Source organism: Lygodium microphyllum, chromosome 22 (genome assembly GCF_053477565.2).
Source record: "Lygodium microphyllum isolate KBCC chromosome 22, Lygodium_microphyllum_v1.1.10, whole genome shotgun sequence".
Taxonomy (NCBI): Eukaryota; Viridiplantae; Streptophyta; class Polypodiopsida; order Schizaeales; family Lygodiaceae; genus Lygodium; species Lygodium microphyllum.
The window spans coordinates 89,510,114-89,535,294 of NC_141156.1; the positions used below are offsets into that span (position 1 = coordinate 89,510,114).

Sequence of the window (25,181 nt, forward strand, 5' to 3'; positions counted from 1 at the left end):
AGCATACAATCTAGAGGGAAATGGGAAGAGTGAAAGAGGACATCCACCGATAGTGAAAGCATTAGCCAAAGCATGCAGAGGACGGATTGGAGAATGGCCGAGACTTCTACCATTTGCTTTGTGGGCTGATCGTACGACTCACAGTGTTAGCATAGGATATATGCCCGCAGAGTTGATGTATGGTCAGAAACCGGTTATGCCGACTAAGACTTGTGCTTTGACTTGGTCAGTTTTACCTTCGCAGGAGGATTTGACGAGAGAGGAGCTCTTAGCTCTTCGGATCTGGCAGTTGGAGAGAAGACCAGAGGATATTCAGCTAGCTATTGACAGGTTGAAGGTTGCTAGACTTAGAAATAAGGATAGGTTTGACAGCAGGCATTGCTTGCGGCCTAGAGCAATAGAAGAGGGAGACTGGGTATTAGTCTTTGATAGCAGCCTTGAAAATCAGTATACTGCACTTCGGAAGATGGTGAAAAGATGGTTTGGACCGTACATAGTCAGACATGTCTTTGATAATGCAACATATGAGCTGACAGAATTGGATGGGACAGTGCTTAGAGTGCCTATTGCAGGAAAAAGTATCAAGATTTTCAAGAAAAGAGATGATGAGGATTATGCATTGGAAGATTTTGCAAGAGAAGAGCAACGAGAAGAAACTCCAATAGAAGAAACAAATGATATGACAGATAATCTTGTTGAAATACCGGAAATACATAATGAAGAGATTGATCTATTTGTGGATCTTGATGACAGTGATCATGGGTAGTTGGCCCATCCGGAGGATGCGCAAGATTAGAGGGGGTGGATGTCGTACTGCTGCGCATCCGAGGTGTGGAATCCACCAAAGTTGTGTGTGTGAGATTTGTTACTTTGTACATACTTAGTTGTTGTATTGGCATTTTTGTTCTGCATGGGCAGTAAAGTGTAGAGGGGTTTGGAGCAAGAGGAACTTATATGTAATGCTCTAGTTGACATGTATGCATGCATTTGTGCCCAATCTTTGTGTATCAAAGGACTTGTTTCCCCTCACCATACGGCCAACTACTGTAACAACTGTCAGATCTATGGTTACTATGACAAAAGAGGCCACTGTGGAAGCTGCAAAGTTAGTTGAGGCTCCTGTTGCAATTGTAGCAGGTGCTTCTAGAGGCATTGGGAAGGCAATCGCTCTTGCTTTGGGAAGTGTGGGCTGCAAGGTTCTTGTCAATTATGCGCGGTCATCAAAAGAGGCTGAGGATGTCGCTAGTCGAATTGAAGAGATGGGTGGCTCAGCCCTCATTTGTGGTGGAGATGTTTCAAAGGAGGAGAATGTTGATACCATCATGAAAACTACAGTTGAGAAATGGAGCACTATTGATGTTCTGACAGCTTCGAAGATAATGATGAAGAAGAGAAAGGGAAGAATCATAAATATATCATCAGTTGTTGGTTTGATTGGCAATGTAGGTCAAGCGAACTACAGTGCTGAAAAAGTCGGTGTCATTGGGCTCACAAAGACGACAGCTCGTGAATATGCATTTAAAAAAAATATTACTGCAACATTAGCATGGGAGAAGCGGCTTTTCTTGTCAGAGAGAAGAGCTTTATCGAGCTGGGGAGAAGAAAAAGCAACGGGAAAGAGGAGGAAAACAAGCTTTGGAGGAAGTAGGGGGGTGATCAGCATAGATGGTAGTATTTTCATGGGATGGCTTTGTTACAGGCCACCGCCAATGTTGAAAAAGAGATAGAGAAGTTGCAAGGATTACATATGCTATGCTTTGCAGCAACAACAAACTGAGGAAGCCGCTGTGAAGGCATCAGAAGTGATGCAGAATCACGACTCATTTTGCGGTTGAGTGAGCACAATGAGAAGAAGGCGCTGCATCCCGAGTCAGCACAAGGAGAAGAGGACTGCAATGATGAACAGACAGCGCGATTGAATTCGAGTGTTCCATACGTAGTGGTCTGCTAGGATGGACTAGAAGCTGACACAAAGTTAGTGAACAAGGAGTTCGCACATAGGACATAGAAGCTGTCCTAGAGGGATCAGTGCCATCGAGATTGACTTGGGGACTACCTACTCCTGCGTCAGCGTCTGTCAGTGATGCCAGGAGGCATATTCCACGGTGGATTCCATGCCACGGTGGATTCCATGAGGTTTTACGATGGATTCCGTAAACTTAGATGATCGGGGCTCATACACAAAGTGGATTCTTTGTGCGAGAAGTTGATGGGGACGCCTGTCCTTTTCGGGCGTTTCATTAATTTAGTGTGTACATGGGTGATTCCATAGCGGGTGATTCCGCAAAATACATATTAAATTAATAAACGTTTATGAGTTTAGAGTGCGCACTCGTAATAAATTAAGGTTAGGATTTATTTCTAACCAGTTGATTTATTTATGTAGCTGAAGACTGCTAGGTATTCACTTTTGTCGGTTTAATTATATTATTTTACTAACGATTGTGAATGCTTCACTTGATGTGTAGAGATAGCAGCAGTGGCGGAGGAAAGCATTGGAGTCTAGCGAGTATTGGACCTATGGATTATATTTTGATAGGCGCCACGCCTATATTTTGTTATGTCTATTGAGGCATCGATTATTTATTATTATTTTGTATGCGCCTATGCGCACGGATATGTTATTTCTATTTTGGACATTGAGATTGGGTGTGCCAGACTCTATGGGCACCGTCCATTAGCTTTATTTCCTATTTTTGTAAAAGGCAAACTCAAAAGCTAAAAGCTTGTCATATTTTTGTAAATTGGGCTATTATTGAGCATGAAGATGGAAATATACATAAAATACATGCTTTGTGAAGCGCTCACACAAGGCATGGGGGGAGATTGAACCCAATTGGTCTCTTGCTTCTTGTCGTTCATGCTTTTACATTGTTTTTTGTGCAAAAAGGTAGAGTTCATTGTTCTTGGGGACCTTCCAGGATTCACTACGTGAGCATACAGCGACCGATCTACGCACCAGTGGTATCAGAGTGGAGCTAAGATCAAGAGCTTCCAATCGCTACCCATCTCGGGCGAAGGCGGAGCTCCTGGAACGATCGGGCTCTATAGTCAATCTCGTCACGAACCGTCGATACAGGCAGACTTCTGGCAATCAAGAACCCCTGTTTCTACTGTCAGATCGCGAAGGACCAGGCTGTACAGGCGGAGGACCACACAATCATCTCCTTCACCAAAGTCGTGGATATACTGTGAGAAAACTTCATATCTCTTCTCTCTCTCAAGTTTAAGCTTGACTTAAGCTTTAGAAGAAGCTTAATCACTTCAGAAATTCATCACGAGGTATAAGAGGGGGCCCGAAAATTCCGCGACGGCATCGAACGGCTGCCCACGTCCTCATATACTGCGCCGTTTTTCCACGATTAGCCCCTCCTTCATAAGCTTAAGTTATTAAGCTTAAGACACTAAACTTTCTGCAAGTCAGACAAGACAATCAAGTTAACAAACTCTGGGTTCTGCACTTCCGAAGTCAAGTCCTGCAAATCGACTGTAATGAAGTTCTGCAAGTTCACTAAGTTCTGTAAGTGTGCAACTCTGCAAGTCGGCTAAGTCTGCAATTCTGTAAGTTAGACTAATCAACTGGAGTCAGAACTGACTAGTGCTCAAAACTCCTAGAAGGGCTATTCCTGCGCAAAAACTCTGAACTGCAAAGTTGTTCGCGGCAAAGTATTCTACCTATCCGCAGGTCCGCTGAAGTATTTTCAGCATACGAAGAAGAAAATATCGCAGATTTTCTAAAAATTGAGAAAGAAATACCCAAAAATACATAGCCTTGTAACCCCGAATTTGAGCTACGCTCATCCCGCTAACCTGATTTTGAGTGAGAAAGGTCTTTTGAGTTTTACAGGATGACGGAACCACATATGGATGATCCTATGGCTGAAGACGACCTATCTGAGCCTACCATGGAACAAAAGCTGGATCTAATCATGCTGCAATTGGAAGAAGAACGAAAGGCTAGGCAAGCATGGCACGCGCAATTGATAAAATTACAAAGAGCGTCTACCGACAAAGAAGAACCTCAAGCTGAAGATTTGATTCGACGTACCATCGACGCCACTCTTGAAGCTCAAACCATTCGCAAGGAATCAAAGATAAGTAAACGAAGTTTCAAATTTCACACTTTCAATGGCATACGAGAAGGAAAGACTGTTTTATCATTCATTAGCCAGTTTGATGACTATTTCCATGGGGAAACCTATCCAGAAAAAGATAAAATCAAGTGTGTTACTAATCATTTGGTAGACAGAGCATCACTTTGGTGGACTGTAGTACGCAAGAGCATAAAATGTCCTGCTACTTGGGAAGATTTCAAGAAGAAGTTCATGCAGAATTTCCTTCCACCACAATTTCATGAGAAGGCTATCAAGCAATGGGATCTACTTCAACAACGGGATCGTGAGCCTATACTACAGTATACAGAGCATTTTTGGAATGCACTCCTACAGCTACGCATGCTTGAAGACGTACCAGAGATGACACATAAGCGGAAGTATATGTCTGGACTTCTTGGACATTACTATGCTGAAGTGAACATGTTCAAGCCTGCTACCCTTGAAGACGCCATCTCACTAGCTCACGACACTAAAGATAAGCTACGCGGTAGAGACATACGACCACAGCAATTCCAAGCCAATGGTAATTATGGATCTAAACAATTCAATTCCAATTTTAGAAGGTTTAATCCAGGTCGTTTCTCTTCACCATCTTTCCGCAAGAATTGGGCTAAACCACCTGCATTACCATCCAATGTCAATCCAAATCCTAAGCCTATTCCACAAGAAAATCCAAATGTACCTAGACTTCCAGTCATTTCAAATAATGTAACCAAAGCCAAGCCAATAGTATGCTATAAATGCCACCATCCTGGACATCTCGCAGCAAATTGTCATACAAAGAAGCCACCAGCTCATATCAACTATCTTGGAGCCATGGACGAAGACGAGCATGAGGATATGCCTGATTTCACTAAAGATGAGGACGACACTACTACTACTTCCGACACTTTACCAGGTATGCCTACTCCACATTCATTATTGACTATGAAATGTTTGGTGCATGGAAAGGAAAAGACTATCTTGCATGATGACGGTAGTACTCATGATTTTATTTCAGCAAAATTGGTAAAGGAATTGAAATTACAGACTGTACCTATGCATTATCGCATAAAAGCTGTATTTTTAGGTACTAGGTATAATGGTACACAAGAAGTTCAAGATTTAGAGATTCAAATTGGTTCATACACTGAAAGAAGAAATTTCTTAGTTGTTCCATTACAGTCAAGTGACATTATTTTAGGAATGCCTTGGCGACACCAGCATAATCCAAATATAGATTATTCCACACACACAATGAATATTAATTTTCAAGGAAAATCTATTACATTATATAGTATGCATGCATCTAATGTTTTTCCACTTCTTTCGCATACTCAATCAAAACGTGCATTACGTAAGAGTACTAAATCATATCTCATTTGGGTGAATGAATTGCAAGTAAAGGAAAATCATATGCATCCTAGACATAAGGAATTTCTTGCATATTTTAAGGACTGTTTTGCAGAAGACCTACCACCAGGTTTACCACCTTCACGTCCAGAAGACCATAAGATTAATTTAATTCTTGGCACACAACCACCTTGCAAAGCACCATATAGGCACAATCAAATAGAGCAAAAACAAATCTAGAGTCAAGTTGAAGAATTACTAAATAGAGGTTTAATTCGACCTAGCAGTTCTCCATTCGGTGCACCTGTACTCTTAGTCAAGAAAAAGAATAATACCTATCGTATGTGTATTGACTACCGAGCTTTAAATAAGATCACTGTAAAGAATAGGTATCCTATACCTAGAGTTGATGACCTTATGGACAAACTGCAAGGATCTTCTATATTTAGTAAAATTGACCTTAAGTCTGGATATCATCAGGTGAGGCTAGATAAATCTGACATATTTAAGACTGCATTCAAAACACAGTTTGGCCATTACGAATTCTTAGACATGCCATTCGGATTGACTAATGCACCTGCCACTTTCAGTAGAATGATGAACCATATTTTTTTAAAATATCAGTACTGTGTGATTGTTTTCATTGATGATATTTTGGTGTTTAGTCAAAATGAAAAAGAGCATTATGAGCATTTGTCATTAGTTTTTCAATTACTGAAAGAAAATCAACTGTTTGCAAATCCTGAAAAGAGTGAATTCTTTAAGATAAAAATTGAGTATTTAGGTCATATTGTATCATCTGAAGGAATTAAAGTTGATCCTAAGAAAATTGATGCAATACTGAATTGGCCTGTTCCTAAAAACGTGCATGAGTTACGCTCATTCCTTGGTCTTGCTAGTTTCTATAGGAAGTTTGTACGTAATTTTTCATTACTTGCTTTACCATTAACAAAACTTCTCAAGAAAGGAATTGTTTATCAATGGACCGAAAATCAACAGAAATCCTTTGACTTACTGAAACATGCATTAACCAATGCCCCTGTTCTACAGTTGCTTGACTTTAATAGACCATTCTTTCTAGTTGTGACCGATGCTAGCGGATCAGGAATAGGAGCCGTACTAATGCAAGACAATCATCTAATAGCATATTCTAGTTCTAAGCTAAAATCCTCTGAGCTGAAATATTCCACCTATGAAAAAGAACTATTAGCAGTTGTACAAGCATTAAGACAGTGGAAACACTACTTAATGGGTTCAGAATTCATGATAAAGACCGACCAGCAAAGCATTAGACATTTACTTAGCCAACCCCAAATTTCTGACCGTCATATCAAATGGGCTTCCTTCATTCAAAGTTTTCATCCTATCATTCAATACCAACCTGGAAAAGAAAATGTAGTTGCTGATGCATTGAGTAGAAGACCTGCAATTCATAATATTTCTGTCATATCTTTTGATTCTTTGATTGCTATGAAAGATACATATCACCAAGATATTACTTTTTATTCTTATTGGAATAAATTAGTTCAAAATAATTTCATTCTTGTTGATTCATTGTCATATAATGATGGATTTATGTTTTATGAAAAGAGACTGTGTGTTACTATTCCATTCCGATCTTTTATTTTGGATGAAATTCATTGTCCCCCATATCAAGGTCATAGAGGTATCATATCTACATTACGTATGTTAACTGAAGATTTTTATTGGCCGCATATGGATGCAGATGTATCTAATTTTGTTTCTGAATGTTTGATTTGTCAAAGAGTTAAGAGACATCATGGTAAACAGCATGGATTACTAATGCCTTTGTCTATTCCATCTAAACCTTGGGAACATATTTCTATGGATTTCATTACTGGTTTACCAAATACTAAATCTAACCATGACATGATTTGGACAGTTGTAGATAGATTTAGTAAGCAAGCATATTTCATTCCATGTAAGAAAACTTTAACAGCATCACAAGCAGTACAATTATTTTTGAAAACTGTTTTTGCTAACCATGGATTGCCAAAAGTGATTATTTTAGATCGTGATTCTAGATTTTGTAACAATTTTTGGATTACACTGTTTGCAAATCTAGGCACAAAGATTGATTTCTCATCTGCATTTCATCCCGAAACAAATGGACAAACAGAAGCCACAAACAACACCATTCTAGATCTTTTACGTGCATATACTATCTCTAAACCTCAGACATGGGACACTCATTTGCATTTATTACAGTTTGCATATAACAATACACCGCACACATCTACAAAGAAAGCACCTTTTGAAGTCATTTATGGATATAGATTATCTACACCTGTTGCATCTCTATCTAATAGAATTCAGAGTGCTGATGATATTGCTAGTATGCATAACAGTATTTTTGATGAGGTTAAGGATATGATTGCTAAAGCCCAGCAATCATATACCAAACAAGCCAATAAGAAAAGATAAGGCATGAATTTCAAAGTTGATGATTATGTTTGGCTGAGAATAGAAAAATGTAGACTGCAAAGTGTAGATAGACATCCAGTTGTCAAATTAGCTCCTAGATTCTATGGACCATTTAGAATCATTCATAAAATTAATGATAATGCATTCAAGTTAGAATTACCATCTCATTGGAAAATTCACAATACATTTCACATTAGTTTATTGAGACCATTTAGAGGCCAATTACCTATCCACCCTGTTTATGAAAACCCACCTTTATTAGAGGAAGAAACTAAAATACTTGAACCAGAAGCTATCATAGACACAGACTTTATGACCACTAGAACTGGCCGAAGGTATTCTAGATATCTAGTTAAATTTAAGAACCATCCTGTAGAGGAAGCACAATGGATGCACGCTAGAGACTTAAATGCTTTCCCCACTCTGTTAGCTCCACATTGAGCTAATAGCAATTGAGGTCAATTGCTATCCCACCCCGGGGGTATGATGCCAGGAGGCATATTCCACGGTGGATTCCGTGAGGTTTTACGGTGGATTCCGTAAACTTAGATGACCGGGGCTCATACACAAAGTGGATTCTTTGTGTGAGAAGTTGATGGGGATGCTTGTCCTTTTCGGGCGTTTCATTAATTTAGTGTGTACATGGGTGATTCCATAGTGGGTGATTCCGCAAAATACATATTAAATTAATAAACGTTTATGAGTTTAGAGTGCGCACTCGTAATAAATTAAGGTTAGGATTTATTTCTAACCAGTTGATTTATTTATGTAGCTGAAGACTGCTAGGTATTCACTTTTGTCGGTTTAATTATATTATTTTACTAACGATTATGAATGCTTCAGTTGATGTGTAGAGATAGCAGCAGTGGCGGAGGAAAGCATTGGAGTCTAGCGAGTATTGGACCTATGGATTATATTTTGATAGGCGCCACGCCTATATTTTGTTATGTCTATTGAGGCATCAATTATTTATTATTATTTTGTATGCGCCTATGCGCACGGATATGTTATTTCTATTTTGGACATTGAGATTGGGCGTGCCAGAATCTATGGGCACCGTCCATTAGCTTTAATTCCTATTTTTGTAAAAGGCAAACTCAAAAGCTAAAAGCTTGTCATATTTTTGTAAATTGGTCTATTATTGAGCATGAAGATGGAAATATACATAAAATACATGCTTTGTGAAGCGCTCACATAAGGCATGGGGGGAGATTGAACCCAATTGGTCTCTTGCTTCTTGTCGTTCATGCTTTTACATTGTTTTTTGTGCAAAAAGGTAGAGTTCATTGTTCTTGGGGACCTTCTGGGATTCACTACGTGAGCATACAACGACCGATCTGCGCACCAGTTAGCACGTTCGGGTAGAGATGATCGCCAACAACCAAGGCAACCGCACTAACCCTTTGTATGTGGTCTTCATTGACACGGAGTGCCTTATCGAAGAAGTTGTGAAGAACTAGGTCTGTCGTGTACATATCGACGTGCTTAGATCGGGACGCCCCTATGACTGCAAGACATATATTCTAGATATACAATTACTAGAAGACTAAAGCATGTATTGAAAGAGGAATTCCTACAATGGTCAAGACGACTGCTATCAAAGCTGTGATTGCTTTTGAGTGGAACACTATCTATGCCTTCCGAAGGAGGCAATGATCTTATCAGTAGGCGTGCTGATCGCTAATTGGCAATTGACAACTGTCATGACAACATCATTCAAAGGCCGACAACTTGACTCCGAACTATTTCTGTGTACTTGGAGTACACCGTCAGAACATAAACCTGTCTATAAAGTGATATTGCAATGTATGGACATCGATGTTGCTGAAGAGTGGAAGCTATTTATTTCATTCAGAATTGTATGTAAGCTAGTGATCCTATTCAATCCACCATGAGAGGAAATGACTAGCAATCAGATGGACTGCTTTTCTGGTTCTAACTCACCCTGAGTGAGCTGCAGCCTTGTATATCTTCAAAATTGACTTAGTTGCCATTGTTAAACCTTACACACTGGATAGAAAAAATTACAACAGCTTTTGCTCAGGCGGACTTTATAGACTGTGTTCTGAGATTGCCTTATGGTTGCCAAAATTATTTGATTCAGAGTTTGTCTTTAATGAGGACTTGTATTGCATACATTCAAGTTTGAATGCCGCATTTCAAGAAGTTGGAGGCTTGAACCAGTTGATGATGAGACCAATCTCTGACATTGGATTATTCACATGATTGATCTTCTATCCTGAAATTAGTCAAGGTCCTTTGTGGTTGTGACTTTGCTTTCGAAACCCTTCGACACCGTTCTAGGGGGTTTTTTTAATATCATGTGGCCCACCTCCAAATCTATCCACCCAATGCTATAATTATTATAGGTAAATATTTCCAAAGAGAATTACTTCTAGAAAGACATTTTCTAATTAAAAAGGAAATCACTCTTATTTGGTGGAAGTGTGCAAGCCTTTATAAATATTGGTTTCTATATAAGTCTTAAACTACACTTCCCAAAGCTATTTGCACCTGACATGATTCTAAGATGAGGTTTACATGGAAAGAATAAAATGTTGTGAAATGCACCCATCAATATGAGAGGTCTAGGCCTTCTCTCTTGTTCTTGTTGCCTTAGAAGTTCACTCTTCAAAGAGACATACACTCAAGATTCGAGTCCAGGTTTGATTGGGAATCCTATTGAAATTTTGGCAAATGCACCACCTGTCATAAAACCATCCTGATATTGGCTCTGAGGGCTCTAGCTAGCCTCTTAGACATGCCAAATGGCCCCACATGGCCTTGTAGCCATGAGCGTTTGGGTATTATAAATGATTCTTTTAATTGCCAAGTTTGTAGATACAATTTTGGATTGTAGTTAAACTAATTACCCTTCTTACTCCAAGCAAGGGAGTTTCCCATAAGTAATTGACTATCTCACCTTGAATCACATAAATAAAGGGCACCCCCAGCCGATTGCTATGGCCCCTATGGCTCTCTTACATCCCAAGGATTAGCCTCAAGATGCACCATTTGAAATATATAAAATATAGTAATATACTCCTCTCTTGATAGTTATCATTCTAGGAGACTTTTCATAATGTCACATAATCTTTCCTCTAAGAATAAATACACTAGCCTATAGTTAGGGATTCTCTTCCACTCCACGTAGGTTAGCAAGTTTTTTCAAGCAATTGCTATGCTATATCCAAGAGATTTATTCTAATACTATGATTTTGTGCTCTTTCCATACAAGGTGGAATGCTCTAAAGTGCACAACCAAAGAAAAAACAACAACCTGTTCCATGTGCACAATTATATATTTTCATACTTTTCACTATATGTATTGTAGCAATGTAAAAGATAGTACTGAGAAAACCTCTACTATTGTCATTCTTATACTAAAAACCAACTTATATGCATATGAAAAAGATTAGAAAATCAACACATTTAATCTGGTTTTTCCATTCTCACCACCCCTTATTCACAAATTTTGCAAGCTTTGTCATATTCTTAGGTAGGTAGTGAAATGAGAAAAACTGCACAGGAATGCATCTTAATACATAATATGAGGCCATGCTGAAGTAATCTCCATGCCATTGAGCCAATACAAGCATTGTACAAATATATATTTATTATTCTATAGTATCTGCACAATCATTTTGAATTCAAAATTTTTAACTAATCAATGTTGTTTTAAATTAAAATCGCATTTTCTTTGAAACAAGGAAACCTTATTCGTGCATCACACTTAAAAGCACCTAAATGTGACTTGAATTTGAGCAAACATACAATCATTGCTTGTGTGCAAGGGAGATTAGTAAGCAGATTTGGTGGAACTTGACAAAAAAGGTGGCCAAACATGGCAAACGGATAACTTAAAGAGTCAAAACAAAAGTGAATGAGAGACCAATTCATTAGAATGTACCCCACACCATTGAGAAGAAGACATAGGATCCTAACCTACCATGTGAATTGGCCATTGAGTTAGTCGACCTAGAAATCACATGTGCAACAACAAGCATAATGGTTGAATATTTGGATGAAGCCTCAGATGAATTCCAAGCAACCATAAATACCTTCCAACACACTACAAAATTTATGTCTCCAATATGACCCTTGAAGCCATGAGACAAAATCCCATATAGTTGAATATCTCCTCCAAACCCAATTTTTTGCCATTTTACTCATTTGATCACCTTTAAACAACCAATTATTATTATAGAAAGCATGCTAATAAAGCATTATGGAAGTTAATATTGATAGATTAAATCTTGTATTTGTGTGAGATCACCCCCATTCATATTCTAAAATTGCAACAATTTATGCACTAAGTAATGGGGGGCTCATTGTGCATTTCACTTCTTATACTTGTAATAGCATTCCACAACCGTTTAAATGACTTCATATTCAGTATATCATTGCACCTAAATATTTTGATATCTCAAATACACTACTCAATTGCTCAATATATTGCTACAAAGTATCTCTAGGAAAACAAGTAATATGTATGTTTCTACAATGATTTTGTATATGTTGTACATGTATATGTATAATTTAGAAATGCCATTCAGTATAAAGTAGATTCTACCAAGATTAATAAAATGAAATACATAAAAACTTGGAGACTACTAGATGTTACTTGATGTAGTCATCAATTCCTTAAGGAGGGAGTTGATTTCCTACTATGAAATTATTTGAGACAATGGAAAGAGGGCAAATAAAGATGCATGCAACAATGGAGGAGCAATTAAGGAGCAAGGCAAAGCTCATAGAGATATCGAGAAAAAAGAAGAACCAAAGAGATGAGTGCACTATCCAAGAGAAAGAGTGAAGAATGGGAGAGCTTCTTACATGTTCCTTGCTTGATCAAACCCTTGCTTCTTCTACTTCACTTCAATCTTCAAAACCAATCTCTCTCAATGGTTCTACTCTAATACTATGTCATGAATCATGTGCTGGAGGGACTTGCTTAAGCTACTGCACCAAACACACACCATACATGCACAAGAGGAAGCTCGCTCAAGAACACAAGATGAGAGATAGAGTCCAAAATGTTTTCTTGTTGGTTTTTTTCTTCTTCTTTCGCACACAATACAATGCACACAAAGTATAGATAGCATACAACATAAAGGAAGGTGGCCTACTAAGTCAAATAGTGTATAACTAACTATATTAATTGACTAGTGTTATAACTATGCTAGCTATAGATAGGTGCATCAAACCAAATATAGTAAGTGATAAGTTGGTGGCCATGTGAGGATCATAATGACCAATGACATGCTAAGTGTAGACATGCACACCTATCTAATCATGGAGTCCATCATCAATATCCGCTTGTGTTGAGCTTGCCATCGCAACACATGTAGACCTTTCTAGATTAAATATGTTTCATCTTGGGTACATTTGATATCATATCAGATAGTTTGAACCTATTAGTCCATTTCTTCAAGCATAGCCTTCGATGAGTTCATCCTAAGAGTGGGATTTGAAACATTTAGGGGTGTGCAGTATTTTTGCCCATACAAAGTTGTAAATAACGACACCTTGATTGTCCATTGATAAGCATTATTATTTAAAAAATCTATAAAAGATAGATGCTCAATCCGTTGCTTTGATTATTTGCCATAATAACACATTAGGATATATTTAATAGTTCATTTCATACTCTCAGTTTGGCCATTAGTTTGTGCATGATAGGTACTACTAAATTATAATTGTGTCCCAATGGCTTGAAATAAGCAAATTCAAAACTTAAGAGGTGAACTTGGAGACTTGATTCACTCACTATGCTCTTTGGTAGCCCATAAACTTTGAGCCTTGATAAAAAAATTAGAGGTGAACTTGAGCAATATCTAATAACTAGTTAGTTCTGATCGGAATCAAGTGTGCAACTTTGGTCAATCTATCCACTACTAACATGAAAAAATCATACCCACCATTGGTAGTAGATAATCCAACAATAAAGATTATACTTCGACTCCCATTTCATTTATGAAATATTTAAGGATTTCAATTCTCTAAGCATCTTGATTCTTTATGCCTTGACCCTTTGACAAGTAAAGCATTGGGTTGCATATTTTAGCACATTTGTTTTTAACCCTGGGCAATAAAGCTCTTGTGAAATGTATTGAGAGTTTTGATATATCACAGATTTCTAGCAATTGGATTTAACATGAGGCAAGGAGATGGATAGAGATACTACAAGAGCTCATTTCAAAATCAAATATCATCTAGGAAAGCATAATGCTATTATGAATGCCTTGATTCGGAAAGCATAATGTATTATTGAGGTGTCAACTATATACAGGTGTAACAAACCAAATATAATAAGCGATAAGTTAGCAGCCATGTGAACATCATAATGACCAATGGCGTGCTATATGTAGACATGGAGAACCATCTAACCAGGGGGTCATCATTAATATCCGCACGTGTTGAGCTTACCATCTTAATACGTGTAGACCTTTCAAGGTTAGCAAATGCCTTGTATTCATCTTGGTGCATTTGATATCATGTTAGATAGTTTAAATCCATTAGCCCATTTCTTCAAGCATAACATTGGATGATTTCAACCTAAGAGTGGGATTTGAAAAAATTAGGGGTGTGCGATATTTTTTTCCTATACAAAGCTTGAAATAGTGACATTTTAATTACTATTGATAAGAATTTTTATAAGAAAATTCATTGCCTCAATTCTCTGCCAGAGTAAGTTATAAGGATGTTTTTTATGGTTCATTTCATCCTCTCAGTTTGGCCATTAGTTTGGGGGTGATAGGCAATATTAAAGTGTAACTATGTTCCGATGGCTCGGAATAAGCAAGTTCAAAACTTAGAGGTAAACTTGGAGCCTTGATTCACTCACTATGCTCTTTGGTAGCCCATGAAATTTGGAGGCTTAGTCCAAAACTTAGAGGTAAACTGAGCAATATCTAATGATTGGTGTAGTTTTGATCACAATCCAATGTGCAACTTTGTTCAATTTACCTACTAGTAATATGATGGAATCATACCCACCAAACGTAGTAGATAATCCAACAATAAAGATTATACTTATTGACTCCCATTTCATTTATGGAATGTTGAAGGATTTCAATTCTGCAGGCATCTTAATTATTTCTTCCTTGACCCTTTGACAAGTTAAGCATTGGGTTACATATCTTAGCACATTTCCTTTTAATCCTTATCAATAATGCTCTTGTGAATTACATTGAGAGTTTTGGTATATCATGGATATCCAACAATTTGATTTAACATGAGGCAAGGAGACAAATAGAGATACTACAAGAGTTCATTGCAAATGCCTTAATCTGAAAAGATTTTCTCAAGAGTAGTATTGAGGTTTGAAACCTAAGATACACGTCCATACCTAATAATCCTATCCCTGATCTCATTAAGTCATTACTGAGGATAAGGAACATGAGCAGCTCAAGACTATAGTACTTTAAGGTGAAGGTTTTAACAAGGAAGGAGCCAAGATTAAGGACTATCATGCAATTAGTGGCTATCGATGTTACCAAGATTGATTTTGTGTTCCAAAGGACATGTGGCAAAGACTAACTTACAATTACACCTATTGATCATTTTGTAGACCCATTCCCTCAAGCAAGGCTAATGATAGGCATAGTTTGATGTGCCTATTCTCTCCCTTCCTATCTTTTCATTTCTTTATATTTAGTTAGTGAGCTATGTTTAGTATCCTTTGACTACATGTGTATACATTTTAGTCATGCCATCTTGTACAAGAAATATGTCATTTGGATATGTTAGTGATTTTGTTGTATAAAATATCAATAAATGCCATCAGCATATAATAAGGTAATCCCAATAGATTAAATCTTGAGTTTACTTAAACTAGTAGCATAATGAAGAAACAAATTTCAACTACTAGTGAAATTTCTTAGACCTACATTATAAGACCTTATTGAGTTAAAGATCCTCACATATGAGTTTACAAAACCCACTACAATGTTATCATAGCCAATACTAGTTGGAGAGAAAATGGGTTGCTCCTTAGCTTTTCTAGAACGAAGGTTATGAAGTGAGCGAGATGATTGTACTTATAAATTATAGTATAAACTCTAGAACACTACCTACTCACCTCAGGTAAGTTACTCATGAATATATGTGTGCATCACGTGAGTTCAAAAAATTGTATTTTTAAAATACCATTATTATACATTTTTTACTTATAGAAGGGTGTAATATAAATGTGTTATTTATAGTATAAAATGGTTATGTTTTATTCAGAAAAAAATCACAGATAAGAATATTTATAAATAGGGCTTGAATGCATGTGATGTAGAGGATATACATATAGTAACTTCCTCGAGCTACTCACACTTGATGAAAAATCATCTCTACAAAGATCTCATTGGAAAGACCATATACTTGAGTATAGATCTTAAACTGACTCTTGCTTGATTGATAGCATCTAGTAAGCCAATGTATAGAGCTATACAAGGTACAAATTAACACCAAGAAAACTATACAATTTTGGTCATTTTTTATAGTTGTATTGAGAAAGATGATATTTGTGTGAACCCAGCCCTATTCATATTCTAAAATTGCAACTATTTATGCACTAAGGGCCCTCATTGTGCATTTCACTTCTTATACTTGTAATAGCATTCCACAACCCTTTAAATGGCATCATATTCAATATATTAGTGCACCTAGATATTCCAGTATCTCAAATGCACCAATTAATTGCTCAATATATTACTACAAAGTATCTCCATGTGAAACAAGTAATAGGTCTGTTTCTACATTGGAATGCTTTCGCATCTTTTGTACATGTGTCTAAATAATTTAGAAATGCCATTCATTATAAAGTAGATTCTACCAAAACTAATAAATAAAATGAAATTAGAAAAAATGGGGACTAATGATGTGACTTGATGTAGTTATCAATTCCTCAAGGATGGAGTTGATTTTCTACTATCAAATTATTGGAGCCAGTGGCAAGAGAGAAAATCAAGATGTATGCAGCAATGAAGGAGCAATTAAGGAGCAAGACAAAGCTCATAGCTCTATTATCAAATACATCAAGAAAGAAGAAGAACCAAAGATGAGTGCATAACCTTAAAAGAACATAACACTTTGGCTCTTGCCTTGACAAATATTATAATGGTAGTTATGAAAATGATGAGCAGTAGAAAACCTTCAATTATGTCAAAAACTCTAGTACTAATAGGCTTTCCATGTAAAACATTATTGGTCTAAATGACATTAATTTAGTGGACCAATAGTGGCCAGTGTTCATGAAAAATTGAGGTTTTATATAATACTAAAAGTTTTAGAAAACCCTCCAAACTTTAAAAAAGAAGGTTTAAAATCTTAAGCTTCCCAAAATTTATAGTTATAAAAATGGCAAACATATGCCATTTGATTCAAAATTCCCTCCATAATTTTGAGTTAAAGGTTTTCATATATGTTATTGAAAATGTTTATTGTGAACATTGACAATGCCTAAGCCAATGTGTATGAGAGTGCAAGGCACAAAGTTCCATAAGGAAAATTGGATGACCTTTGATTGCTCTGCATAATAGCTCGACCACTATATCCTTATTTGAGGGTCTTTAATTGCTTTGAATTGGTTGAAGTGATAATAGGTAATGCCATTCTAACATTGGCTACAATGCTTATTACCCATCCCAAAGAATTGGTAATTTGGTTGCAAGGATGTGAGTTAATGCAATTGGGTACATTATTTGTGTGGTTCAAAAGTACACACCAACAAGGAGTCACTTAGCTTGAGCTAGGCTTCGCTCATCGGCCATATTTGCTATGTATTGTTGGTACTCAATTTCCATTCTTTGGGTATGTGAGGTGCCCCACACATACCCATGTGTATGCGATCGCAATTTGTATAACTTGCTTAGCCTAGTAAAACTAGTTCAAACCCACCATAACGTGAAGCAATAAGCATGGTCCAAGAATGATTGACACCATGGTCTTTACATGTCCAGGACCATCCAGGCACCTTGATCCGTCTCTGTTTCGGCCATTGTTGCACAATCATACATTCATGTATGTTTTAGCCACATTGCCTTAACCAAAAAGGAAGTGGTTCTTTAATATCCTACCTCGGACTTGAACTTATGGCTATATAATACCATAAGAGGAGACGTTTACATCAGGGTTTGGGAAAAGACACGTTCGCTTCAACCTAGAACTTGTTCACCTTGACAAAAATCCTTCTCAATTATTTGGAAGAAGGAAATAAATCCTCTTCAAATTTCTAAAAATGTAGTTATATTTGTTAAATATATGTATAAGATACCATCTCAATGGGCGATATTTCTTTCTCAAATGATGATGAAAAGGATTTACTTCCTCTTCCTCAAATTTTTTTTTCCCGAATCCTGGTTTACATGCTTTTGGGAAAGCAAGAAGCTTAACGGAGGGCGTAAGGCGGTAGGTGGGTGGGTTGACATGCATAGAACATGAACGAGGTCTTAAAGTCAAAAAGAATATCGTAGGAGATCCCAGCCGCCATGATGAGCATGAAAATGAGGAGGCGAAGGAGAAGCATGAAAATGAGAAGAAGACGAGGTGTAATTAGAGGAATGATATGTTGGGCTGCAGTTTAATTCATTTTGAGTTGAACAGCAGCGGAAGTTTCAAGTGCTGATATTGATGACGATATTGAGAGCGGCAGGTGGCCTTTCGGCTGGCCTTTGAATTGTTTTTCCCTTTGATTTGTCTTCTCCGATCGACGATGTCGAACTCTCCTTCTCGCGCCACATGCAGGCCCTATAAATAGCTGCAGGCTGGGAGTGTGAGTTCTATATCCAACTGCCTGTTATACAAGCCTGCTTGATAAGCTACAAGTGATCGCGGGGAGAGAGAGCTGAGAGAGAGAGAGAGAGAGAGAGATATGGCAGCGAAGGTCGGGTGTTCAACCTTCTTCATGGTAGTCCTGCTGGCGCGGCTGGCAGGTGCTCTCATGATAATATTATTGTCTCACGGACTACTGCTGCAAGTGGAATGCCTTCGCCCCTTATTCCCTCCTCCTTCTCCAGCTGCTTCGGCATATTCGTCTTCAAGTACTTCCTCTTCGCCGTCTTCGACTAGCTCCCCTATAAATTACGACCGCTACGCCCGCATTCATCACTATGACCCGCCAACTATTAGCCATCCTCATTACAATGCACCCCCCCAATATAGTTATGGTCCGCATCATCACATGATTAATCCGGCGCCTCCGATTGTCACTCCCCCTAGTCGGCCAGCAGCACCTCGACTGCATCCGGGCGCCCCTTTCGGGCACTCCTCTAAAACCCCCCCACCGCCACCTGTTAATGGCGCACGTACTGGCTCCCCTGCCCCAGCCCCGGCCTCTCCAGCAGCTACTAGCATTCCTCCTCCTCCATCCATTAATAACTCTAGCATCTCAGCACCTAGCCTCAACGCTCCTCCCCCCACTAGCACAACAGTACCAAGCCCTGATCAGCCATCACCTGCTTCCACAGTTCCCGCGCCATCTCCCTCGATCTCATATCCTTCCCCTGGTACAACTGATCCTCTCACCACCCCTAGTACATCACCAGCCAGTCCTACACAGCCGCTCACTAACTCTAGCGACCCAGCTAGTCCTCCACAACAAACCGCTTTCAACGCCAATCCTCCTGCTAGCCCTGTCAGTCAAGCGCCATCTCCAACTACGACACCACTTGCACCTCAGCCTACTCCCATCATCAACCCAGCCCCCGGTACATCATCTCCTTCAAACTCTCCTGCTATTCTGTCTGGCCCAACTACTCCGGCCCCAGCAAGGCCATCTGGTCCTCCGCCAAATAGCGGGGCACCAGCTACCACTGCAACGAATATTTCAGCTCCTACCCTATCTCGTCCTCCATCACCTCTTCCAAGGGTTGATAATCCTCCTGCTACTACTGCTCAACCACCTGTATTTAGCACTGCTTCTTTACCAGCATCCCCGTCTCCTTCCCCAAGCACATCAGCATCGATTCAAGCTCCAACACCTACTTCATCTTCCACAACATCTAATAACCCTAACCCACCCACTTCTCAACCTCCTACATCTATGTCTGCTAATTCACCAACATCCCCAACGGCATCATCATGGAAAGCTCCAACGCCAGCTCCACCTTCAACACTACCTAATAATCCGAACCCCCCCACTGCTCCGGAAACAGTACCATCCAGTCCTCCAATTGTAACACCACTACCAACGACTACAATTAATGCTTCAGCTCCAGCCCCAGCCCTTCCTCCATCACCCCTCTCAAGCTGGTTTGATGATCCTCCTACTACCACTCAACCACCTACATCTGCCAGGTTGCAAGCATCCCCATCTCCTTCCCCAATTACATCACTTCAAGCTCCAACACCTACTCCATCTTCCGCACTATCTAATGCTCCTAAGCCACCCACTTCTGAAGCAACGCTAACTAGTGCTCCTGCCCCTGCTAGGGCAAGACCACTTTTTAACTCAGGTGGCGCTAATCTATCACCAACTCCATCAGCCACCTCACCATTTGTTCATCCCCCTACCATGTTGTCCAGCCCACCCACATCTCTACATACAATTGCAACACCACCCACTAAAGGTGATCCTGCAAGCCTAACATTGGCTCCATCATCTACGTCATTGCCACCCACTATCTCTAGCCCACCATCTGTTACGCATACACCATTGTCTACTCCCCCACTTGCAACACCACCTCTTAGTACAAATGCTCAAGCTCTTACACCACCCTTATCATCTCCATCAAGTATACCCCCTAGCCCATCATCAAATCCTCCCCTTATGCCATCACCCCAAGGTATAACACCACTACCTACTACTCTCGCACCTGCCCCATCACCTCTCTTTGTATCAAATAATGATCCTACTACCTCTCACCCATCCACTACTCTACAATCACCACTGCCATCAAGTACTCTACCGATATCTACTGCTCCAACACATAGTGCATCACCTCTCTCAAGGTCAACTATTTATCCTCCCACCTCCAACCCATCTAGTCCTCCACAATCACCTTCATTTCCCTCGGCATCATCTAGTATAGCACCATCAATGGCACCTAGCAATGGTCAAACTTCAACATTGGCCCCATCCTCTTCAAGTCTACAAGCTCCACCAATATCTCCAACATTATCACCTGCTATCCATATTCAACCTCCAATATTGGCCCCATCATATACATCAATGTCCCCTACATCACCATCTTCTGTTTCAACTACTTCAATACCACATACTATGGATAACTGTACATCAACCATTTCTAAACCATTAGCTCCATCACCATTGGTGAGCTTATCCCCAACTTCTATGGATATTAATCATCCAAGTGTCACACCAACTCCATCATCCCCCTCATTACCTAGTACTAGCTCTCCTACTCGAACACCATCCAATCGTCATCACCCAAGTGCAAGATCATCAACATTGAATAACCTAGCACCCACACTAGCTCCATCACCTCTTTCAATGTTTGGTAGGTTTCCAAGAAGAACAAACTTATTTCCCAATGCTCCATCACCTAATTCCCCACCCTTTAATGAAATATCCATTGCTAGTTCTCCACTCTCTGGGCATTTTTCAAAACATTGCAGCCCACCAAAAAGTGCTCCTATGATAGGTAAAGAGACACCTCGAGCTCGAACAAATAGTAAGAAACCAACATTGTCTCAAAATCCAACTCCTTTTGCAGCACCAATCCCACTTGCTCTATCCCCCGATACAAGTGGATAGCCATATTGAAGTATCACTTCCTTCTCACTCTAGCATTGGTTTAGAGATGCGCAACCTTCTAAATAAAGTAACCAATCAATTGCAATAGCATGTTATAAAATCTATCCTTATAGATTTGACTTATGGTCTCATACTGTATACTTGAGAAACTTTATGTTGTAGATCATGTTTAACCAACTTGTAAAACTTTAACAAACTTATAATAAATTTTTCATTTGCCATTTGTAAGTACTTAAAACATGTGACCTATATATGGCATTGACTCAATCCATGACTATCTCCTTTGCTTAGTTGTATATTGCTTATTTTTTATCATATTGTATGTTCTTCCTAGGATGTGTTGGGTGCTTTCAATGTTTTGAACTTTGTGTTGCTCATCATAAGCCACAAATTTACATGATATGCATTAATTTGAAAACGAACAAAACTCGTATTTAGAATCCTCTCCCAACATGGTAACATGTATTAAAAACAACTCTAAAAACTATGCTCAAGTAGTTGTAACCAGTTTATTACTATGAACAATATTTGTCTTAATGAGTCAACATGATAGCTATATTCTCATAAATAGTTTATATGACTCACACAACATGTTTCATCAAAGAATGGGAGAAAAAATTATTAGTAGCTAAATTTTCTAAGAGAAATTTAGTACAAAAGAGGTTAATAATAGTACCTCAATTTTGAAAACACATTATTTTGGACCTTTCTAAATGGTGACTATCCTAGCCTGTATGCCCTCCTCTTAATATGAGAGGTTTAGTAGCCATCATCTATAGAAAATGGAAACAAACTACTCACTTTCTACTTTTCCAATGAGTTTTTGTAAATGAGCCCTTTCTAAAGTTGCCTCTAATATCTAGGAGAGGAGATGAGGAAGAGTGAAGCCTAATTTTAAAAATGTAGAATTGAAAACCAAAAAAGTGCACTTTGCTTATGTAAGGAAACTCACAATGCAATGGTTGGCATGTATTGTGTCTTCTCTATCTTTGGTAATTATTAAGAACCAAAAAATGCTTGCTTCTAAATAATTATAGTACATGATCAAGAACTAAACCACAATTGAAATATTAAATAGCCTTCCATTTCCATACCCAACTTCACTTCTTTTGGCCTATAATAACAGCCATAGGAATCTCAAATAGAGTAGTAAATTATCTTAAATGTACATGCCCTTTAGTTTTCTATACGTCAGAACTACATAGTGCATTTACATTATATTATTATATGCATGCATAACATTTCATTGTGCCTAGTGCTCTTCACAATTATTATTACACGAGAAAGTTCAATGGTTGAGCTTTGAACATGCCAAAGAAAGCAATGAAAGATTTTGGATCTCAAATCACAAATTCTATGTTGCACATTCTAGCAACTCCCATACCTATGTTGAACATGAAGCACATGACATACTTTTGGAGTGATCTTTGAATGTTCTCTATATTTTAGAATTTTAGCATAAAACAACAACCATATGAATACATTCAATGTATTAGTGTGGTGACATAGCTAACCGCCCCCCTCTCTCTCTCTCTCTCTCTCTCTCTCTCTCTCTCTCTCTCTCTCTCTCTCTCTCTCTCTCTCTCTCTCTCTCTCTCTCTCTCTCTCTCTCTCTCTCTCTCTCTCTGAGAATGTTTATCTTACAAGTTATTACTCTTCCTCACAAAGTCCACAACAAAAGTTTGAATCATAAAGCTCCCCATGCAAGGTCTTCCTATGTTGAGTACCTAACCAAGTTTTTATTCTTCTTCTTTGGCAACTCCTCTTTACTAGCTTATTGTCTTCTTGACTTGAAAGACCTAGTGCACCTAGCTTTGGTGGCAAGTTCAAAAAAATTATTGTTTTCTTTTGTGAAAGCATTAGTAGGAGTTTAAGGTCACTTTTCAACCTTTTAGAAAGAAGAGAAAGAGTGTACTCTACCAATGAGGAGAAGGCTTCCATCGTGGAACATTAAAAATAAATAAATTTTGCATTTTTGAAATTTTTTGTTTTTAAATGGCTCGAGTAATTCTCACTTTCCAATAATGAAGTGGATTAATTCTTAGTTTCACTGAGATGGGTTAGAGCGATTATCATTTTCCAATAGTAATGTTTTGTTATTGCATTTTAATATTTTCTCTTATCAAGAGAGAATAAGGGTGGTGAAACCCTCCTATTTGAAATATTTCAAGATTCATTTCCTCCTCTCTTCCCTCCACTCCACAACCCTTGGAGTTCCTCTTTGTTTTCTCTCTACTTCATTGAAGATTTCTTATCTCTATCTTCCTATTCCATGGAGGTGTCTTCTTGATGTAGACAACCTAGCTCTTTTGTTGAGTCCATAGTCACTTATAATCCACTCAATGAGCAAGGTAGATGGGTTTCCTTGACCATATCAAAGGGAGGTTAGATGATCATATAGTTAAAAAGAAGAAGAGATCCTTGATAGACAATCCTTTCTTATCATGTTGGAAGGGTAGGGTAACGAATTTTAGGCTTGGTGGCTCAAAGAGAATAATAAGAAAACTCCATGTGCAACATGTTTTCATACATAAGGACCTTCAACTTGAGCCTAATGTCCCTAATCTCCCTCTCCATAGACCCAACTATAAGTGGAATCTGGTCGTGCTTTGCTTTTTAGTATGAATGAAGCTTCATGTTTCTTGTTCATCTTATAACCGATAAGGCCATTTGATGTTAATAGACTTGTGTCTACCAAGCCTTAAGGAGTGATAGCCACTAGAATGTGTGGTAGATGTTTTAGATATCATCCCCATCTCTATTGGTGAAGAGCTTTACAAGGGGAGAACTAAAGTGACACTCACTTAAAGGGGCATATTCTTTTATGACCATGTTTACATACCACCTCCCTCCAAATTTGAGCAATGGGAAACATTTTCAAATCTTTTCCTTCCAAATTTTAAGAGAAAAGAGAGGCCTTTCCTAGATTCAAGGATAAGTGAGAGTTATAGTTGCAAAATTTCTCATGAGGTGTAGAAATTCCTAAAGCCCAACTTTTCAAATATGCAAAGGAAAAAAATTTACTTTTATACCTATAGCCATCTTTATGGACTTCTTCTCTAGTAATGAATTATGGACCTCAAGAACTATGTTCCTAGTGAAGTGCTTATATATAGATAGAATCCTAGAGTTTGTGGATATAGATTGGGATACAAAGGTACAAGATGTAATATTCTACAAGGTATAATTAGATTTTATTATCTACAAGAATATGGTTGCCACTCAAAACTTCATCATGAACTCTTTTATAGAAGATGGCATCATGTTTGTGAAAAATCGGTGCCACTAGATCAAAGACACGATAGAGTTTTTTGGAAATTCAATACAAGATATTGATGTTTGGCTAAACGTGAACTTTTGATCATTATGAAGCTAGGGTAAATGTGCACATTATGACAATTGAGGAGAGACTTGCACAATGAAGCTATCCAACTTTCTACTTCATTTGATTTCTATGTTAATGACAAAAAGGTGAAATGTTTGTTTTGTGTTACATTCATAGGATCAAAGAGTTGTTTACATCCTATTATCTCTAATTACTCTCTCTTCATGTTTGGCAGGTTCCAATGAGAAAGAAAAGA

At 38.3% G+C, this 25,181-nt stretch overlaps 1 protein-coding gene and 1 pseudogene across 1 annotated transcript; both read left to right on the top strand.

Annotated features, from left to right (window-relative positions):
- The first annotated feature begins 1,040 nt into the window (after positions 1-1,040).
- LOC148017399 (3-oxoacyl-[acyl-carrier-protein] reductase 5, chloroplastic pseudogene) lies at positions 1,041-4,245 on the top strand (annotated as a pseudogene).
- A 14,335-nt stretch (positions 4,246-18,580) lies between these two features.
- On the top strand, positions 18,581-21,748 carry LOC148017400 (uncharacterized). Its single transcript, XM_087662825.1, has one exon. The coding sequence runs from the start codon at positions 18,757-18,759 to the stop codon at positions 21,598-21,600; it is 2,844 nt and encodes a 947-aa protein (XP_087518951.1). The 5' UTR covers positions 18,581-18,756; the 3' UTR covers positions 21,601-21,748.
- Positions 21,749-25,181: the final 3,433 nt, after the last annotated feature.

Coding starts and splice junctions, on each gene's coding strand:
- LOC148017400 (XM_087662825.1), top strand. CDS start 18,757: ATGGCAGCGAAGGTCGGGTGTTCAACCTTCTTCATGGTAGTCCTGCTG.